The 16,617-nt window shown below is 38.3% G+C and overlaps 1 protein-coding gene across 1 annotated transcript in view; it reads left to right on the plus strand.

Annotated features, from left to right (window-relative positions):
- Positions 1–16,617, plus strand: part of SV2C (synaptic vesicle glycoprotein 2C) — a 300,901-nt gene that overhangs the window by 265,158 nt on the left and 19,126 nt on the right. The window contains exons 10-12 of the mRNA XM_058275057.2: positions 4,553–4,686; positions 7,895–8,098; positions 8,594–8,753. Coding sequence (XP_058131040.1) covers positions 4,553–4,686; positions 7,895–8,098; positions 8,594–8,753 — 498 coding nt within the window. The remainder of the gene's footprint in view (positions 1–4,552; positions 4,687–7,894; positions 8,099–8,593; positions 8,754–16,617) is intronic.

Raw genomic sequence — 16,617 nt, forward strand, 5'->3', positions numbered from 1 at the left:
CTGAGTTTTTTCGCATTCAGTAAGTAGTGACGTTGATCTGTGTGAAAAAAAGTTTTTAGAGAGACGCTGGACAGCAAGAGCAAAAGCAAGGAAGAGCAGAATGAAGAGTGTGAGAAAATAAAATGGGGTATAGAATTTTGTACTTCAGAAAAGAAATCAGAAATGTTATTTCATGACTGTTTTCTAGTCCTAAAAAGGGGGACTGCTTTTCAGAATTCCTCCCTTTTCTACTAGGCTGAATCAAGAATTGGGGTTAAATTGTATCTGGAAGAATTTCAGTTATAGAACAAGAATGATTTCCCAAGGTTAAGGGCTTGGAAAAAATGGAATGCATGGACAAAAGGCACTTTTGAGTATCTAATCTGGAAAGTTTCTTGATGAGGAAGAGAACTGTCGCCCTGAGTGATTTAGGTGACTTCTTTCAGAGAGAGGGAAGGATGGATGAGATGGCTCTTTATATCAATTTATTTGTTGACGGAGCAAATAATTGCTAGTGTGAGTTTATGGTGGTTTACATCATTCTTAGGAAATTGTCTCCATTTCAAAAGTAATTAAAATCAAAATAGAGGATAATCTAACACAGTTTCCCAGAGCAGAAACCAGTTCAGAAAGGTTGAAAAGATTTCTGTGGGATGCTTGAGCCTCTGTAATGAAAAGAATAATTACCAGCTAGGATATAATTGTCTGCATTATTCAGTGAGGGGGGCCTAATCATAATCCAAGCCATATAGGATCACCTTCATTCTCCCAAATCAAATACTGCCACTAATCTTCACATGTATTTTACAGAAACCTTAGAGTCAAATGCTCTGTAATTCAAGGGTGAAAATTCACTTTTTTTGAAAAATATTTTTATTCCATTAGAAATTTCTAATATATGTTTGTGTCTTTGACAGTCATCTTTTTAATAATATTTGTTAAAGTTTAAGCTGCTATTCAGTCATCACTATGAAATTATCTTTTATGTTAGTAGTATAATGATAAACAATTTTAATAGTAGTAAAATCATTGTAAAGCATTTACATTTTTTTAGAAGGTGATCAGATTTTTTTTGTCTTTCAGGGAAATTTGAAATACTACTGGCCAAACTGATTTTTTTAAATAGCTTCCCTATTCAACATTTAAATATTACTATTTTTACTCTAAATTAATCTATACATTTAAACCAATGAAAATATCAACAAGATATCTGGGTACCAAGACAAGAGCTGATCCAAAATTATATGGAGGGGAACAGGTGTAGCTCAGTGGTTTGAGTGCCTGCTTCCCATATATGAGGGCCTGGGTTCAATCCTTGGTAGCTCATATATATATGGATATCCATATATATATATATATATATATATCCATAAAATATATGGAAAATAAGTAAGCAAAATGTCATATATATGGATATCCATATATATATATATATATCCATAAAATATATGGAAAATAAGTAAGCAAAATGTCAAGAAAATTCTAATAAGCAAAGGCAATGAAGGGTTAACCCAATAAGATATTAAAATATATTACAAATCAACAAAAATTACATAGTGTGATACATGTAATAAACATGAATAAACAGTGGCACATGAATAAACAGACAATTCGATAGACTACAAATTAAAGTAAAGAAATAGACCCTATATACAGGAATTTAACATATAATAAAGAACCCTTTCCAGATAAGTGGGGAAAATAAATGTTGCTCTCATCTCCAGAAAATAATAAAATTGGAATCCTATCTCAACCGTATACTAAAATAAATTCCATCTAGGTCAAAGATTCAAATGCAAAAAAAACAAACACAATAAAATCATTAGAAGAAAATATGAGAAATTTTTTTTATTATCTCAGATTGGCAAATTTTTTAAAGTATGACACAATGTAAAAGTGTAAAAGATTGATGAGTATTCAACTACTTAAAATGTTTTCAAAATTCTATATGAAAAAAGGCATTAAAAATTAAAATCAAATAACAAAATGGGAAAATATTTGCAACCTATTTCACAGACAAAGAGCTAATTACCTTAACATATAAAGAGCTTTTATAAACCAGTAAGCTAACAACCAATCACCCAGTAGAGAAGTGGGCCAAGATATGAAGACAGTTCAAACAAAAGGAAATAGAAATGACTTTTAAACCTATAAAAACATGTTTTACCTCACTAATAATAAGAAAAACATAAGCCCTACTTATGAATCCTTTTTTATATATCAAATTGTTGGGAGTCAGAAAGTTTTGTAACCCTTTGGGTTAGTAAGGGAAGTTCACAGTCATACATTGTGGCCATGCACATGTACAGTAGATTGGATTGCTTCTAAAAGATTGAAAACATCTAATGACCATCTGCAGAGAAGTGGTTGAATAAATTATGGTTCATCCATACCAGGAACACCAGGCAGCCATGAAATGTGAATGAGCAGACTCTGTATGTAGTGACATGGAATAAGCTCCAAAGAAGACCATGAGGAGACATGGCAAGGTGTAGAATAGTGTGTCCAATCTGCTAACATTCTATAGACAGACCCATCCTAGAGACTACATAAAAAACTGGCAACAGTGGTTACCTTCTGGTAGAGAAACTGGGGGACTTCTGAATGGGCAGAAAAAGACTTATTTTTTTCTTTTTTGAACCTTTTGAAATTTGTACCCTGTGTATTTTGTGTGGGTATTGCCCATTCAAAAAATAAAATTGCTTCCCCTTTCCAAATTCAGTTCTATTTCAGAAAAGTGATCATCCTCTTAAAATGTGCCATTATTTACTCTCTATAGTATAGTTAGATGGTTTGACTTTGGGACCCTGAGCCTAATCCTTCAAATAGAAATGCGTTGGGATGGGGGAGTTTGGAATGGGACTATTTTTTAAAGCTGGTTCATTTGTTAACCCACAATGCATTTTGAACTGACAAATGCAATCAGATTATTAGGGTAAGAACAATTTTGAAACTATCAATAGTTAATGAATTACTTTTGTCAACTCACTTATCCAAGGGTTCAGCCCCCTTCTGCCCCTTATAGAAGTGGTATAATAGCTTCTTCCTGGTTTTTTGAACAAACATTTCCCTCTCAGTGACTAAGTACACATTTATATTCTCTTATTAAATTACATAGAAACACTGGTGAATATTCATATATGTCTCCTGAGAGTCCTTGTCAACACTGATAGGTCTGAATATAGGCTCTTCTAAGATGTTATGAGCCTTATGATTATTATCATCTCCATCACCCACTTATAGCACCCAAGAATGTACCTGAGCAGGTTTCATCATCTTACAAGTTTTCAAAGATAAGCAGAGTTCTTGTCTTTCTACTTGATTCAAGGAAAACTCAATTCCTATCAACTGTGAGAAGAAAATACACTTGGAAATGCACATGCCTTCTGAGTTTCATGACCCTTGAGTCAATCATTCCTCACATAAATGAAGCAGAATTCCCATGTTGTCTCTTCAGGCCCTACATTTTAAGAGGATTTAGAGTGAAGCCTCTTAGGGAGGCTTTTCAGCTTAGGGAACAGACTTTGAATGAAACTGTGGATGGGAGGATGGTGGTGATGGTGGCACAACATATTGAATGTAACTAAAACAATTGAATTGTATGCTTGAAAATGATTAAAATGGGAAATTTTATGTTACATATATGGTACCACAATATTAATTTTAAAAAAACAAAACACACCAAATCACTTCAACACACTAAAAAATTTGTTTACAAAGCATGGGTGGAAGCACACCCTCAAGTTAAAGTCATTAACCCTAAATAGGGAATTTTCAAATAAACATACATGTGAAGGAACAAGAGGATATAAAGAATTAACAGGGATGCGGATTTGGCTCAACTGATAAGAGTGTCCACCGACCACATAGGAGGTCCAGAGTTCAAACCCAGGGCTCCTTGACCTGTGTGGAGCTGGACCACATGCAGTGCTGATGCGCAGAAGGAGTGCCATGCCACGCAGGGGTGTCCCCTGTGTAGGGGAGCCCCACACGCAAGGAGTGCACCCCTCAAGGGGAGCCACCCCGTGCAAAGAAAGCACAGCCTGCCCAGGAGTGGTGCCACACACACAGAGAGCTGACGCAGCAAGATGACACAACAAAAAGAGACATAGATTCCCGGTGCTGCTGACAAGAATGCAAGTGGACACAGAAGAACACACAGCAAATGGACACAAAGAGCAGACAATGGGGGCAGGGAGGGAGAGAAGTAAATAAAAATAAATCTTTAAAAAAAAAAAAGAATTAACAGTCACAGATAATCCCCAAACTCTCTACCTTAAATCTCAAACCCCATGAAGCCTTTTACCAAAATTGCAAAAGCTAAATGGAATTGTCCTGAGTTTCATCTCTATTGGTGGAGAATGATGTTGTTAAGCAATGAGATGGCCAAAGGAGAGGTTGCATGAGCAAAAAAAAAAGGAAAAAGAACAAAGAGCTTAGACAATCCAGAACCCTGTGTCCTTTATAATTAAGAGGGTCTATAGTGGGGCATCTCCTCCCTAAAACTCTTTTACTTAGCTTTTTACCCTGATGGATTCAAACCATTGATGAGAATTTATTTTGTGTTGGGCAGATTTCTAGGGGTCAAGTTCAAATCTGTAACTTTCAAAGACTCCACGTTTAAGACCTGCATCTTTGAGGATGTGACTTCAGTCAACACCTACTTCAAGAACTGCACATTTTTTGACACTGTTTTTGACAACACAGGTACGTGTGCACCTCCTCAGGAGGCCCAGATCTTGGCAGAAACATGATCCCCCTATGACAATGTGGGCAGAGGCTAGTGTAGGAAGTAGAAATTAAAAGTACAAGTGAACAGGGACCCTAAGTCACATAAGATCAAAAATAAGCCTTATTGTTGAAATTTGTCAGATTCAGTATGAACAGAATTTGTTGAGGTTTAAAGTTAAAAAAAATCCTTGGTGAACAGAAATAATTAACCTATGGTTTATTTGTTTTGATAATCCTAATTTCAAAATCTGGTGTTTACTTAAGTGAGCGTGCCTGGACTCTACAGTCAATAGAGATGGACAAGATATGACTTTGCTCAGTCATATAAAATTTTTTAGCCCAACGCATTATATGGAGTCTGGGGGAAAAAACAAAGGAAACAAGGAGGAGAAGCAAACATTTATGTAGCATTTATTATATGTCATTAGACATACATTATCCCATTTTGTTTTCACAATATCCGAGACTTAGAAAAATTAAGTAATTTGGTCACAGTCATAGAATTAGTAAAAGAGAGAACATTTCAACCCAGGTTTATGTGATTTCAGAGCCCATGGTTTATATACTCCCATACATTGTTCTGTCTTTCCTCTAATACAAGTCCAGCATAGCAGCCCAACACTGGCATCAGTATCAGTGCTTACCCTGTTTTCAGCTCTGTCTCCTGGTGCTCAGAGATGAGCCAGCTCTGCCCAGGTCCAAATGAAAATGAGTTTGGGTGGTTGGGTTGTTGATGTGATTTTTTCTTTTCTTTTTTTTTTTTAATAGTGCTATGTATCACCATCTTCTAACCCACTCAACTTTAGAGAACTATTTTTTGGCAGATCTTGATCAGCAAGGAAGATGGGAACACTTTTGATTCTCACGGCCTCTTAACAGAACCCACCATCATCTGCAGCCCTTTTGTGGATAAATCCAAGTTCAAAATAAAATCAAGGAGGGGACCTCCTGTTGAATAACGTGGTGCATAAGGCACTCCAGTGAGCCATTCTTAATTTTTGAGCAATTAGCAAAAACTGGCAGGAACATCTTCCTCAGAGTTCTGGAAAGCATCTAAAGGGTCACAATAACTGGGCTACAGAAACAGAAATGGTAGAAGCTTGTAATGCCCTTGCATTACCCCCATACCCACCCACACTCAAGAATGGCGTTAAGCTGGGCTTTGCATTCATTGTGGGTCCCTGGCCCTTTCCAGGATGGAGCAGAATAACCCCTATCTGCATACTGGGATGCTTTTATATCAGTGCTATTCCATCTGGGGGCAGCCTGAAGGAATGAACCAGGACACTTATCTCTGGTTTGCCATCCCAGGACTTGCCCTGCATGCAAAAGTAACTTGCACACAGCTATCTAGTAGAAGAAACCATCAAATTGAAGTATCATGGAACAAAGGATTACCAGCTTCAAGACATACAGTAGAGTACCCCAGAGGGAGGAAATTCTGTTTCATAGGGAGAAGGAAAGCATTTGGATCCCTGTAAACAGGAGAATTTCTAAGGTCATGAGTACATGCCTAGCATATGATTTGTGCTCAGAAAAGACAGAAAGAACCCCATTCTTTTGCCTCCAGCTGATCTTCTTGGTAGGAAGGCTAAATTCTGAAGATCACTGGCCAAGACAGAATCAATTGGCATAGCCTAAGAACGGCAATTTTTTTCCATTGGTTTGTTTGTTTGTTTTAGTTCCTGGCACTGATGGAGATCACCGTCACATTACTAGCTGGATGCAAACTTAAGTACCAGACATTTCAGGGACTAAGTCCCAGAGCTAACACATTAAATTATTAAAACGTATAGTATGTGAGAAGCAGATGCAGCTCAACCACTTGGGCACCCACCTACCACATGGGAAGTCCTGAGTTTGGGTCCCAGTGCCTCCTAAAAGAAGACAGCATTTGCCCCCTCCTGTCGCAACAGAGCTAGACACTACCTCCCACTGCAACAGAGCTAGATTTTGTGCCAGCCATAACAAGCAGAGGCCACAAGCCAGCAGATACTGCAGCCCATGGGGAACAGATGTGACTCAGTCCATTGGGCACTTGCCTCTCATGTGGGAGGTCCTGGGTTGGTTCCTGGTGCTTCCTGGAGTAAGTGAGCAAACAATAAGCAGAAAGATGAGCAAACCATATGGGGGAAGGGGAAAGTAAATAAAAGAAAAAGTAAAATAAAAAATCTTTAAAAAATGTATAGTTTGTCACAAAAGATTACAAAACAAAGAAACTGGAAATGATGGCCCAGCTGAAGGAACAAAATAAAACTTCAGAAACCATCAATGAAGAAGACCAGACTTTGGAATACCAAATACTTTTTTTTTTTTAAGTCATCTTCAGTATGTTCAGAGACTGAAAGGAAAATAGAGAGAACTAACTAAAGGCTATCCTGAAAACATGAGTGAACAAAATGAGAATCTTAATAAAGAGACAGAAATTATTTTTTAAAAAAGAGAAACCAAACAGAAATACTAGAGTTGAAGACTATAATAACTGAAATTAAAAATTCTTTGGATGGTTTCAACAGCAGTTTAGAGCTAAAAGAAGAAAGATTCAGTGAGCTCAAAGATAAGACGGTTGAAATTATTCAGGCTGAGGGGCTACTTTGTAATGGAGAGGTCCTAGACTAACTGCACTTTGGCCAGGAGAAGATACATAGCAACCTTGACGACATACTTTGAGTCAAATAAGCCAGACACAAAAGGAGAAATATTGTGTGATCTCACTGTATGAAATAATAAGAATAAACAAATTCATAAGGTCAGAAACTAGAATACAGGTTACCAAGGACTGGAGAGAGGTTAGGGGATAGGGAGTTAAAGTTTAATTGGTACAGAATTTCTTTTGAGGGTAATAGAAAAGTTTTGGTAATGGATGATGGTAATGGTAGCACAACATTTTGAATGTAATTACCACCACTGAATTATAGATCTAAATAAAGTTAAAAGGGAAATTTTATGTTGTGTGTATGTTAGTAAAATAAAACTTAAAAAAAAAAAAGTATCACAGCTTATCAAGAGTAAAACCATGCCTGCATAGAACCTGTTAACGTGCTTTTTGTCTTTAAATCTTAAGGTAAAGATGGGATTAAAAAAAAAAAATCAAACTAGCCTAGGCCCTTAAATTTACAATGGGCTTTCTTATTCTGTTGTAATTTGTTAAGAGCTTGGTGGATTGTCTTCTTTGTTTTCACAGATTTTGAGACATATAAATTCATTGACTGTGAATTTCAAAATGTTACCTTTTTACACAACAAGACGGGATGCCAGATTACCTTTGATGATGACTATAGTGCCTACTGGATTTATTTTGTTAACTTCCTGGGAACACTGGCAGTGTTACCAGGGAACATCGTGTCTGCTCTCCTAATGGACAGAATCGGGCGTTTAACGATGTTAGGTACGTGCTTGGTTTTATATAAATTGAAAGAGCTGCTCCTGCAATCCTAAGGGAGTCAGTTTCCCACTGCACCTTCCCCCCCCCCCCCCCCTTTTAGGGATTTGCATCCCACAGAAATGAGGAGAAATCCCTGAAGACTTTTCATTAGCACTAGATTTTAGTAAAACTTATGTCTAATTACCTTTTACTTGAGCAGTTTCCATGATTAACAGACTGAACAACCAATTATGTGTGAATAATATTTATTTTTCTACTTAAACAGCTGAGTAACTGGTGATGTACATTTCATACTTTCTGCGTTCAGAAGACAGATAACGGTGAACCTATCACACCAGTGAATGCACCTGTACTTGAACTTTATGAAACCCAACCTGCAGCTTGGATGTGAACTGGCATCAGAATTCAGCTTTTGCTGAGAGATCTCAAAGACTCAAGGGCTCTTGCTGTACTAAGGTGACAGGAAACATTCCAGCATTTTATCTGCTTCTTTGGCAGGTGGCTCTATGGTGCTTTCGGGGATCAGCTGTTTCTTCCTTTGGTTTGGCACCAGCGAATCCATGATGATAGGCATGCTGTGTCTGTACAATGGACTGACCATCTCGGCCTGGAACTCTCTTGACGTGGTCACTGTGGAGCTGTACCCCACAGACCGGAGGTATGTTCAAATGGGCATCCAGGAAAAGGTGCCCTGAGCCCTTCACAACTACTGAAAATGCATAGAAAATAAACCAAACTGTCATTTCCCCGAGAAAGGGAAACATCCAAAAATATCTGGTTTATGAAGTTGTAGGTTCCACAAGTATCTTTTTATAAAGAAAGAAAGAAAATGTAGGGGAATAGTGTTGCTAGCAGGAAGTATTAGGGTAGGGAAACCAGTAAAAGGATTTAAGAGTGTCCATGACTTACTCCATAGGCTAACAATGTGAGGAAGCTGTAATGAAATGGTGAGGATTAGGATTTAATAGCCTACATTGGCCCATGCTTTGACTGGCTAATCAGTCCCAAAATGGCCTTTAGCTTAAGTTTATAGGTGTCTGCATGAACTTTGCATTAAGCAACCACAAAGAGGTCTCTAGAACTTATCTCTTGAACTTTCTAGTCTATTGGAGTTGTATAACTCCAGTTCTAAAAAGAAACTTTGCTACTGGAGGAAAATTATTCACCTGTTCCCAAAATGGGGACACAGAGAATCTGTGCCTCATAGCAGAGAAAGGGCTAGAAGGTATGGTTTGGGGGTAGAGAGCTTCAGTAATTTAAAGAATTAAAGCCCTGTCTTGCCATTTGACATGAGCTAAGACAATAGCCTCTTACCTCCTTTTACTTTATTTCATGTGTGATTTTGTCACCAGGGAACCCCTCTTTGCCTCTGTATGGAATAAGTATTATCTGGATTTGAATTAGGTTTATCTAGACTATGCAGAGATATTTGAGCTATCAATTTGCAACTTTCCTATCCTGATTCTCTCCTCTGGCTCATTCCTTTGGTTTCTTGGCCCCAATGGAGGCATATTCTCTGTATTTCCAGAGTCTAGCTTGTATTTCTTCCTCAGGAACATCTTTTTACTGAACTTAATAAAAATCATATGGGTATTCCTATACCTGTCTCCCTGCAGAATATTTGAAACTCAAGGGCCCTTGATATCTGCCTATCAAATATTTTAATTCCAACCCTCAGTGAGCTTCCCATTAAATAATGATCCTTAGGCTCTGCAAGGCCTCATACAATCTATGTATAGTATCTCCTACATTCATTCAACAAACATTTATTAATTCTTTGTCTTTTATGGGCAAGGACCTGGAGTGGATACAATGAGAATTGGAATAAGGATGCTACCAAGAGTAAGGTTAAGATTTTTCATAGCTTTATTGAGATTTCTTTCATCAAACTCTCGTTCTCCAAATGGGGTCAATTGTGGATTAAACTACACATTTAAATTAATCTCCTAAATGTTGAAGCAAGCTTATATCATAGTGCTTTTCCTTTTCATTTTACATTATAAGAGTTTGATACTATCTTAGATGGCTCAACTGCTTATACCTCTGCCATAGAAATGAAAGGATGAATATTCTCCAAAGGTGAAAACCTAACTTAGAAAAAGCATGAATACTGGGTGGGTCCTTCTCATGAGAAACATGGACCTGCTATTTTTCTGTTATCAGAAAGGTTAAACATCAACTAAGAATAAAAGTAGACACCAAGCTGGGATTGAACAGGCAAGGATTTCATTAGGGGAGATGTCCATGAGAGAGAAAATGGGGAGGGAGCCAATGAAGTCTAGGAGAGCAGCAATTCAAGTCTGAGCCTGAGTGAAAGAAGACAAAGCGGGATGGAAGCATCCTGTCCATCAGGCAGTCTACAGAAGATTCAACAAGGCTGTGCAAGCAAGGGCGGGGTGAGTCTTGCAGCACGTCAGCTTCAGAGAAGTCCCATGTGTCTCAGGACCAAGCCTGCCATGGTCTTCCTGCCACAGTCGGTCATTGGCTGGAAGCAACGCAAGGAAAAGGTGGCCCCAGTGCAAACATGGCCCTGAATTTCAGAGCACAGCATCTAGGGCCGTAGTTGAAGGTATGAGAGGCATCCTCTCAAGGCAGCACCCTGTTGCTGACATTTGCCAGCATTAAAGCAGATGGTATCAGATAATTTGCCAAAGTCATTTTCTTCACGGATCTCAGATAACTTATCCTCCAGAGCCGTGTTGCCCCCGCTGTGGTAAACAGCTATACCACCCGCTCTGAAAATGCTCAAGCTAAAGCCTTCTCTTCCATCTTTACTGCAGAGGCAGAATAGAATACATCTTGGCAAGAATTCTGGCTAGAAGCTATAATTTTCATAATAAACTTTAGCACTGCCAGCTTTTTCCCAGTTGCTAGAATCTGTCCTTAGTAACCTGACCTTAAAGATGAGAACAGGACACTCAGATTCCAGTCCCAAACTGAAAAGTAACATCTTAACAGCCAACGCCTATCAAAATCCCAGTCAAAATTAGGAAACCTAATTTAAGGTATATTTTAAGTGCTATAGAAGTTATAGCTTGTGAAAGTCATACTTGTCAACCACAGTACAAATTTAAACTTTCAATATTAGATCTTTGGCTTGTATTGGGGGTTACTTTCACATTTACTGTGAAAATACTTGATAGTACTCATTTCTTCTTAGGAGAGTCACCAGGAAGAATGAATGTCTCAGAGCTTGGTTCTTGGAATGACTTTGCATCCCACCCTCATCCTCTTCCAAAGAGCTGCTCAGTCTGTTCACTTCATGTGATAATAATTATGTAATTCTTCACATTTCCTTCTGTTGTGCAATCCCAAGACAGCGAGCCTATGTCTACGCTGAATCTGCATGGTTCAGATGTTGGCTTTTCTCCTTTGCAACCCGACTTGCTCTCTTTTATTTCCATTTTAATAATTTTGAGTCTTTTATAAGTTACCTTAGATCTTTTTGTTAAGAGTCAGGAAATTTTGAAATTAATATTATATACCCTTAGTTTCCTAAGTCTGCTGTAACTAATTATCACAAATGTGGTGGTTTAAAACAACAGATATTTACTTTCTTGAAGTTTTCAAGGCCAGAAGTCCCAAATAGGGGTGTCTGTCAGCAGAGCGATGTTCCCTCCCAAGGCTCGAGCGGAGAATCCTTCTTTGCCTCTTCCAGCTTCTGGTGGTTCCAGGGGTTTCTCGGTTTGTGGCAGCTTCACTCCAGGCTCTGCTTCTTTCCTCACAGGCCTTCTCCTCTGCATTCTCCTCCTCCTCTGTCAGGGTCCTCTCCGATTGTTGTAAGGACACTTGTCACTGGATTTAGGGCCCACCCAGATTATCGGAGATGATCTCTTATCTCAACATCCTGACCTTAATTACATCTGCAAAGATCCTTTTCCAAATAAGGTTCTGAATGGACAAATCACTGAGGGGCCACCATTCAACCATCCAGCACTTTTCTGGGCCTAAGAAACGAAACATCCATCAGCAAGGCTTTCCTGTTCTGTAAATGCCACCATCGTTCTGTACTCAAAACCTCCACATCTGCCTCATGATGATGGTAGAGTCTTTCAACAGACACAGCGACAGTTCAGCTTCTCCCCAGGTGAGAGGGAACATGGACAGAGAGATGACAACTAATGACTTGAGGGGCACAGAAAGTGGGTGGAAGGACCCTAAAGAGCAGCTTTACTACTTCACAGACTTGTTGCAAAGACTACGAGTTGGCAGGCACCCCCCGCAGGATCATTTTAATGTAGATTCACATGAAGTTGTAAAAAATAATACAGGAATCCCATATACCTTCTACACAGTTTCCCCCAGTGGTAATATCCTGCAAAATTATAGAACAATATCACAACCATTATATTGATGTTGATGCAGTCAAGATATACCACCAGGATTTCCCCTGGTGCCCTTTAATAGACACACACACTTCCCTCCTAGCCCCACCCCCCTCCTTAACCCCTGGCAACCACTAATCTATTCTCCATTTTGTCAGTTCAAGAATGTTATATAAATGCAATTATATGATACGTAACTTTTTGAGATTGACTTATTTCATGCAACATCATTTTCTGCCAATTCATCCGGGTTGTGTGTATAACAATAGTTCATTCCTTTTTATTGCTGCATAGTATTCCACATTATGGATGTACCACAGTTGGTTTAACCATTCCCCATTGAAGGACTTTGGCTATTACAAATAAAGCTGGATATGAATATTCTTTTTTTTTTAAGATTTTTTATTTATTCCCTGCTCCCCCCTCCCCCGAGCCCCCCGTTGTCTGCTCTCTGTGTCCATTTGCTGTGTGTTCTTCTGTGTCTCCTTGTACTATCATTAGGCGGCTCTGGGAACTGATCCTGGGACCTTCTAGAGTGGGAAAGAGACAATTACTCTCTTGTGCCACCTCAACTCCTTGTTCGGCTACATCTTCTTATTTTTTCTCCTCTGTGTCTCTTGTTGCATCATCTTGCTGCACCAGCTCTCCGCATCAGCCAGCACTCCTGTGAAGGGTAGCTTTCCCATGTTGGGCAGCATTGCCACACAGGGTGGCACTCCTGCATGGGGCGCCATTCCCACGTGGGCCAGCACTCCAAGTGGGCCAACTTGCCCTCACCAGGAGGCCCTGGGCATCGAACCCTGGACCTCCTATATGGTAGACAGGAGCCCAGTTGGTTGAATCACATCCGTTGCCCTGAATATTCTTATATATAGGTTTTTATGTGAACATAGGCCTTCATTTCTCTGGAATAAATGCAACAGAGAGCAATTGCTGGGTAATATGGTAGTTGTATGTTTGCATTTTTAAGAAACTGTCAAACTTTTGTCCAGAGTGGCTGTACCATTTTACACTCCTGCCAGCAATATGAGAGATCAAGTTTCATTACCTCCTTATCAAGCATTTGGTGCTGTCACTATTTCTTATTTTAGTCATTCTCATGGATGTGCAGTGATATCTGATTGTGGTTTTAATTTGCATTCCCCTAATGGCTAATGACGTTGAGCATCTTTTTGTGTGCTTATTTGCCATCTATCTTCTTTGAAAAGTATCTCATGTATTTTGTCCATGTTTAATGGATTGTTTACTTTTTAACTGTTTTGAGAGTTCCATTTTGAGTTAATTTTTGTACAAGTATGAGGCCTTTTAATAGTGTGTTGTTTAATTTCCACATATTTGTTATTGATTCCTAGATTTATTCCATTGTGGCCCAAGAAGATACTTTATATGATACCAATATTTTTAAATCTATTAAAATTTGATTTGTAGCCTAACATATGGTCTATCCTGGAAAATGTTCCATGTGCACTTGAGAAGAATGTGTATTCTGTTGTTGGATGGAGTGTTCTGTATATGTCCATTAGGTTTAATTGGTTAAAAATGCTGTTCAAGTCCTCTCTTTTCTTGTTGATCTTCTGCCTAGATGTCCTAACAATTATTGAAAGTGATGTATTGCTGTCTCCAGCTTTTGTTGTAGAAATATTTATTTCTCCTTTTAATTCTGTTAATTTGCCTCATGTATTTTGGGGCTCTGCTGTGAAGTACACGTATGTTTAAAATACACGTATGTATATTCTTGCCAGATTGAACCTTTTGTCAAAATATAATAGCCTTCTTTCTTTCTTATATTCTTTTTTTTACTTGAAATCTATTTTGTTGGACAATAATATAGCCACTCTAGCTCTTTTTTTCCAAACACATCAATTTTATTGATACATATTAATAAAACATACAATTCAACCAAAGATTCCAAACAATGGTATTTGGTATAATTATATAGTTGTGCATTCATCATTTCAATCATTATTAGAATACTTTCATTATTTCAGAAATAATAATAAACAAAAAACAGACAAGTAAACAAGAAAATTCTTCACCTCTCAATCTTTGTTTTCCCCACGATACATAGCTGCTATTTCTGGCTCTTCTTGCATAATTACTAATTTATTTATTAAGCAGTTTTATTGAGATATATTCATATACCATATAATCTATCTAAAATGTATAATCAATGGCTTTTAGTATAATCACAATGTTGTGCACTCATCATCACAAAAAATTTTAGAACTATTTCATTACTCCAAAAAGAAAACCTCCACACCCCCTGTTCATGCCTTCCCTAGCCCTACATAACCACTAGTCTAATTTTATCTTTATAAATTGATTTATATTTACATTTTATATAAACATAACATACAATATGTCACACAGACTATTTAGTTCGTAGTAGTGCAATCACACAGTATTTGTCCAGCTTACTTCACTCGACGTAATTTCCTCCAGGTTCATCGCTACTGTTATATGCTTTATGGCTTCATTTCTTCGTACAGCTGTATAATATTCCATCATGTGAATACACACTTTGTTTATCCATTCATCAGTTGATGTACACCTGGGTTGTTCCAATTTCTGGCAATCATGAAAAACACTGCTATGGACATCAATGTGCAGATGTCTGTGTCACTGTTCTCAGTTCTGAGTATATACCCAGTAGTGGTACTGTATGGTCACGTGGCAAATCTATATTCAACATCTTTAGGAACCTCATGGTTCGCTCTCTCTTTCCTTTTTTTTTTTTTAAGATTTATTTATTTACTTTATTTTTTCTTTTTTTATCACCCCCATCCCTCACATGGTTCCCTTATCTGTCTGCTCATTGTTTGCTCGCCTTATCCAGGAGGCACTGGGAACCAAACCCAGGACCTCCCACAGGAGAGGTGAGTGCCCAATGGCCCAAGCCACATTCACTCCCCACAGGCTGCAGTGTCGGCTGGCTTGTGGCATCTGCTCCTTGTGGTGGGGGCGATGTCTAGCTCATTGCAGCAGGGCAGCATCTAGCTCATTGCAGTGGGGACAGTGTCTGCTTATCTTCTTTTAGGAAGCTCCAGGACCCAAACCCAGGACCTCCCACATGGAAGGTGGACACCCAACTGGTTGAGCCACATCCACTTCCCTGGGCTCTCTTTTGATTACTGTTTGCATGGAATATCTTTTTCCACTCTTTTACTTTCAACCCCTTTGTGTCTTTGTACCTAAAGTAAATCTTTTGTAGCATATATATGGATCATGCCTTTTATTCTCTGTCTTTTAATAGGGGAGTTTAATCATCAACATTTGAGGTAATAACTGAGAAGCAAAGATTTACTTCTGCCATTTAGCTATAGTTTTTTATATATCTTATAAGTTTTTTTGTTCCTCAGCTACTCCATTACTGCCTTTTTTGTATTTAGTTCCTATTTTGTAGTGTACCATTTTGATGCTCTTCTTCTTATTTTTTCTCCAAATTTTTTAGTTATTTTCTTAGGGGTTACCTTTGTAATTACAGTTAACATCTTAAACTAATAACAACTCATTCAACTAGTACTAAACTAGTTTCAGTGTTATACAAACTCTCTACTCCTATACATCTCCATCCCTCCTCTTCAGGTTACTTCTTTATACACTGTACACCCATTAATATAGATTTTAAATGTTATTTTTTTATATTTGCCAGTTAAGTCACATGGGGGAGGAGTAGTTACAAACCAAAAATATAGTAATATCAATAATATAGTTTTTTATTTACCTATGTATTTACCTTTACCAATGTTCTTTATTTCTCCTTATGGCTTTGAGTTGATGTTTAAAATGTTCTTTAATTTCAGCCTAAGAACTCCCTTTAGTATTTCTTATAGGGCAAGTCTTCTGGTAATGAACTTTCTTTTTTTAGAGATTTATTTATTTATTTATTTCTCTCCCTTTCCCTCTGCCCCCAAGTTGTCTGTTCTCTGTGTCTGTTTGCTGCGTGTTCTTCTTTGTCCGCTTCTGTTGCTGTCAGCGGCACGGGAATCTGTGTTTCTTTTTGTTGCATCATCTTGTTGCGTCAGCTCTCCATGTGTGTGGTGCCATTCCTGGGCAGGTTGAACTTTCTTTTGCGCTGGGCAACTCTCCTTATGGGGTGCACTCCTTGCGTGTGGGGCTCCCTACACAGGGACACCCCTGCGTGGCATGGCACTCCTTGCATTCATCAGCACTGCACGTAGGCCAGCTCCACACGGG

Source organism: Dasypus novemcinctus, chromosome 2 (assembly GCF_030445035.2).
Source record: "Dasypus novemcinctus isolate mDasNov1 chromosome 2, mDasNov1.1.hap2, whole genome shotgun sequence".
Taxonomy (NCBI): domain Eukaryota; kingdom Metazoa; phylum Chordata; class Mammalia; order Cingulata; family Dasypodidae; genus Dasypus; species Dasypus novemcinctus.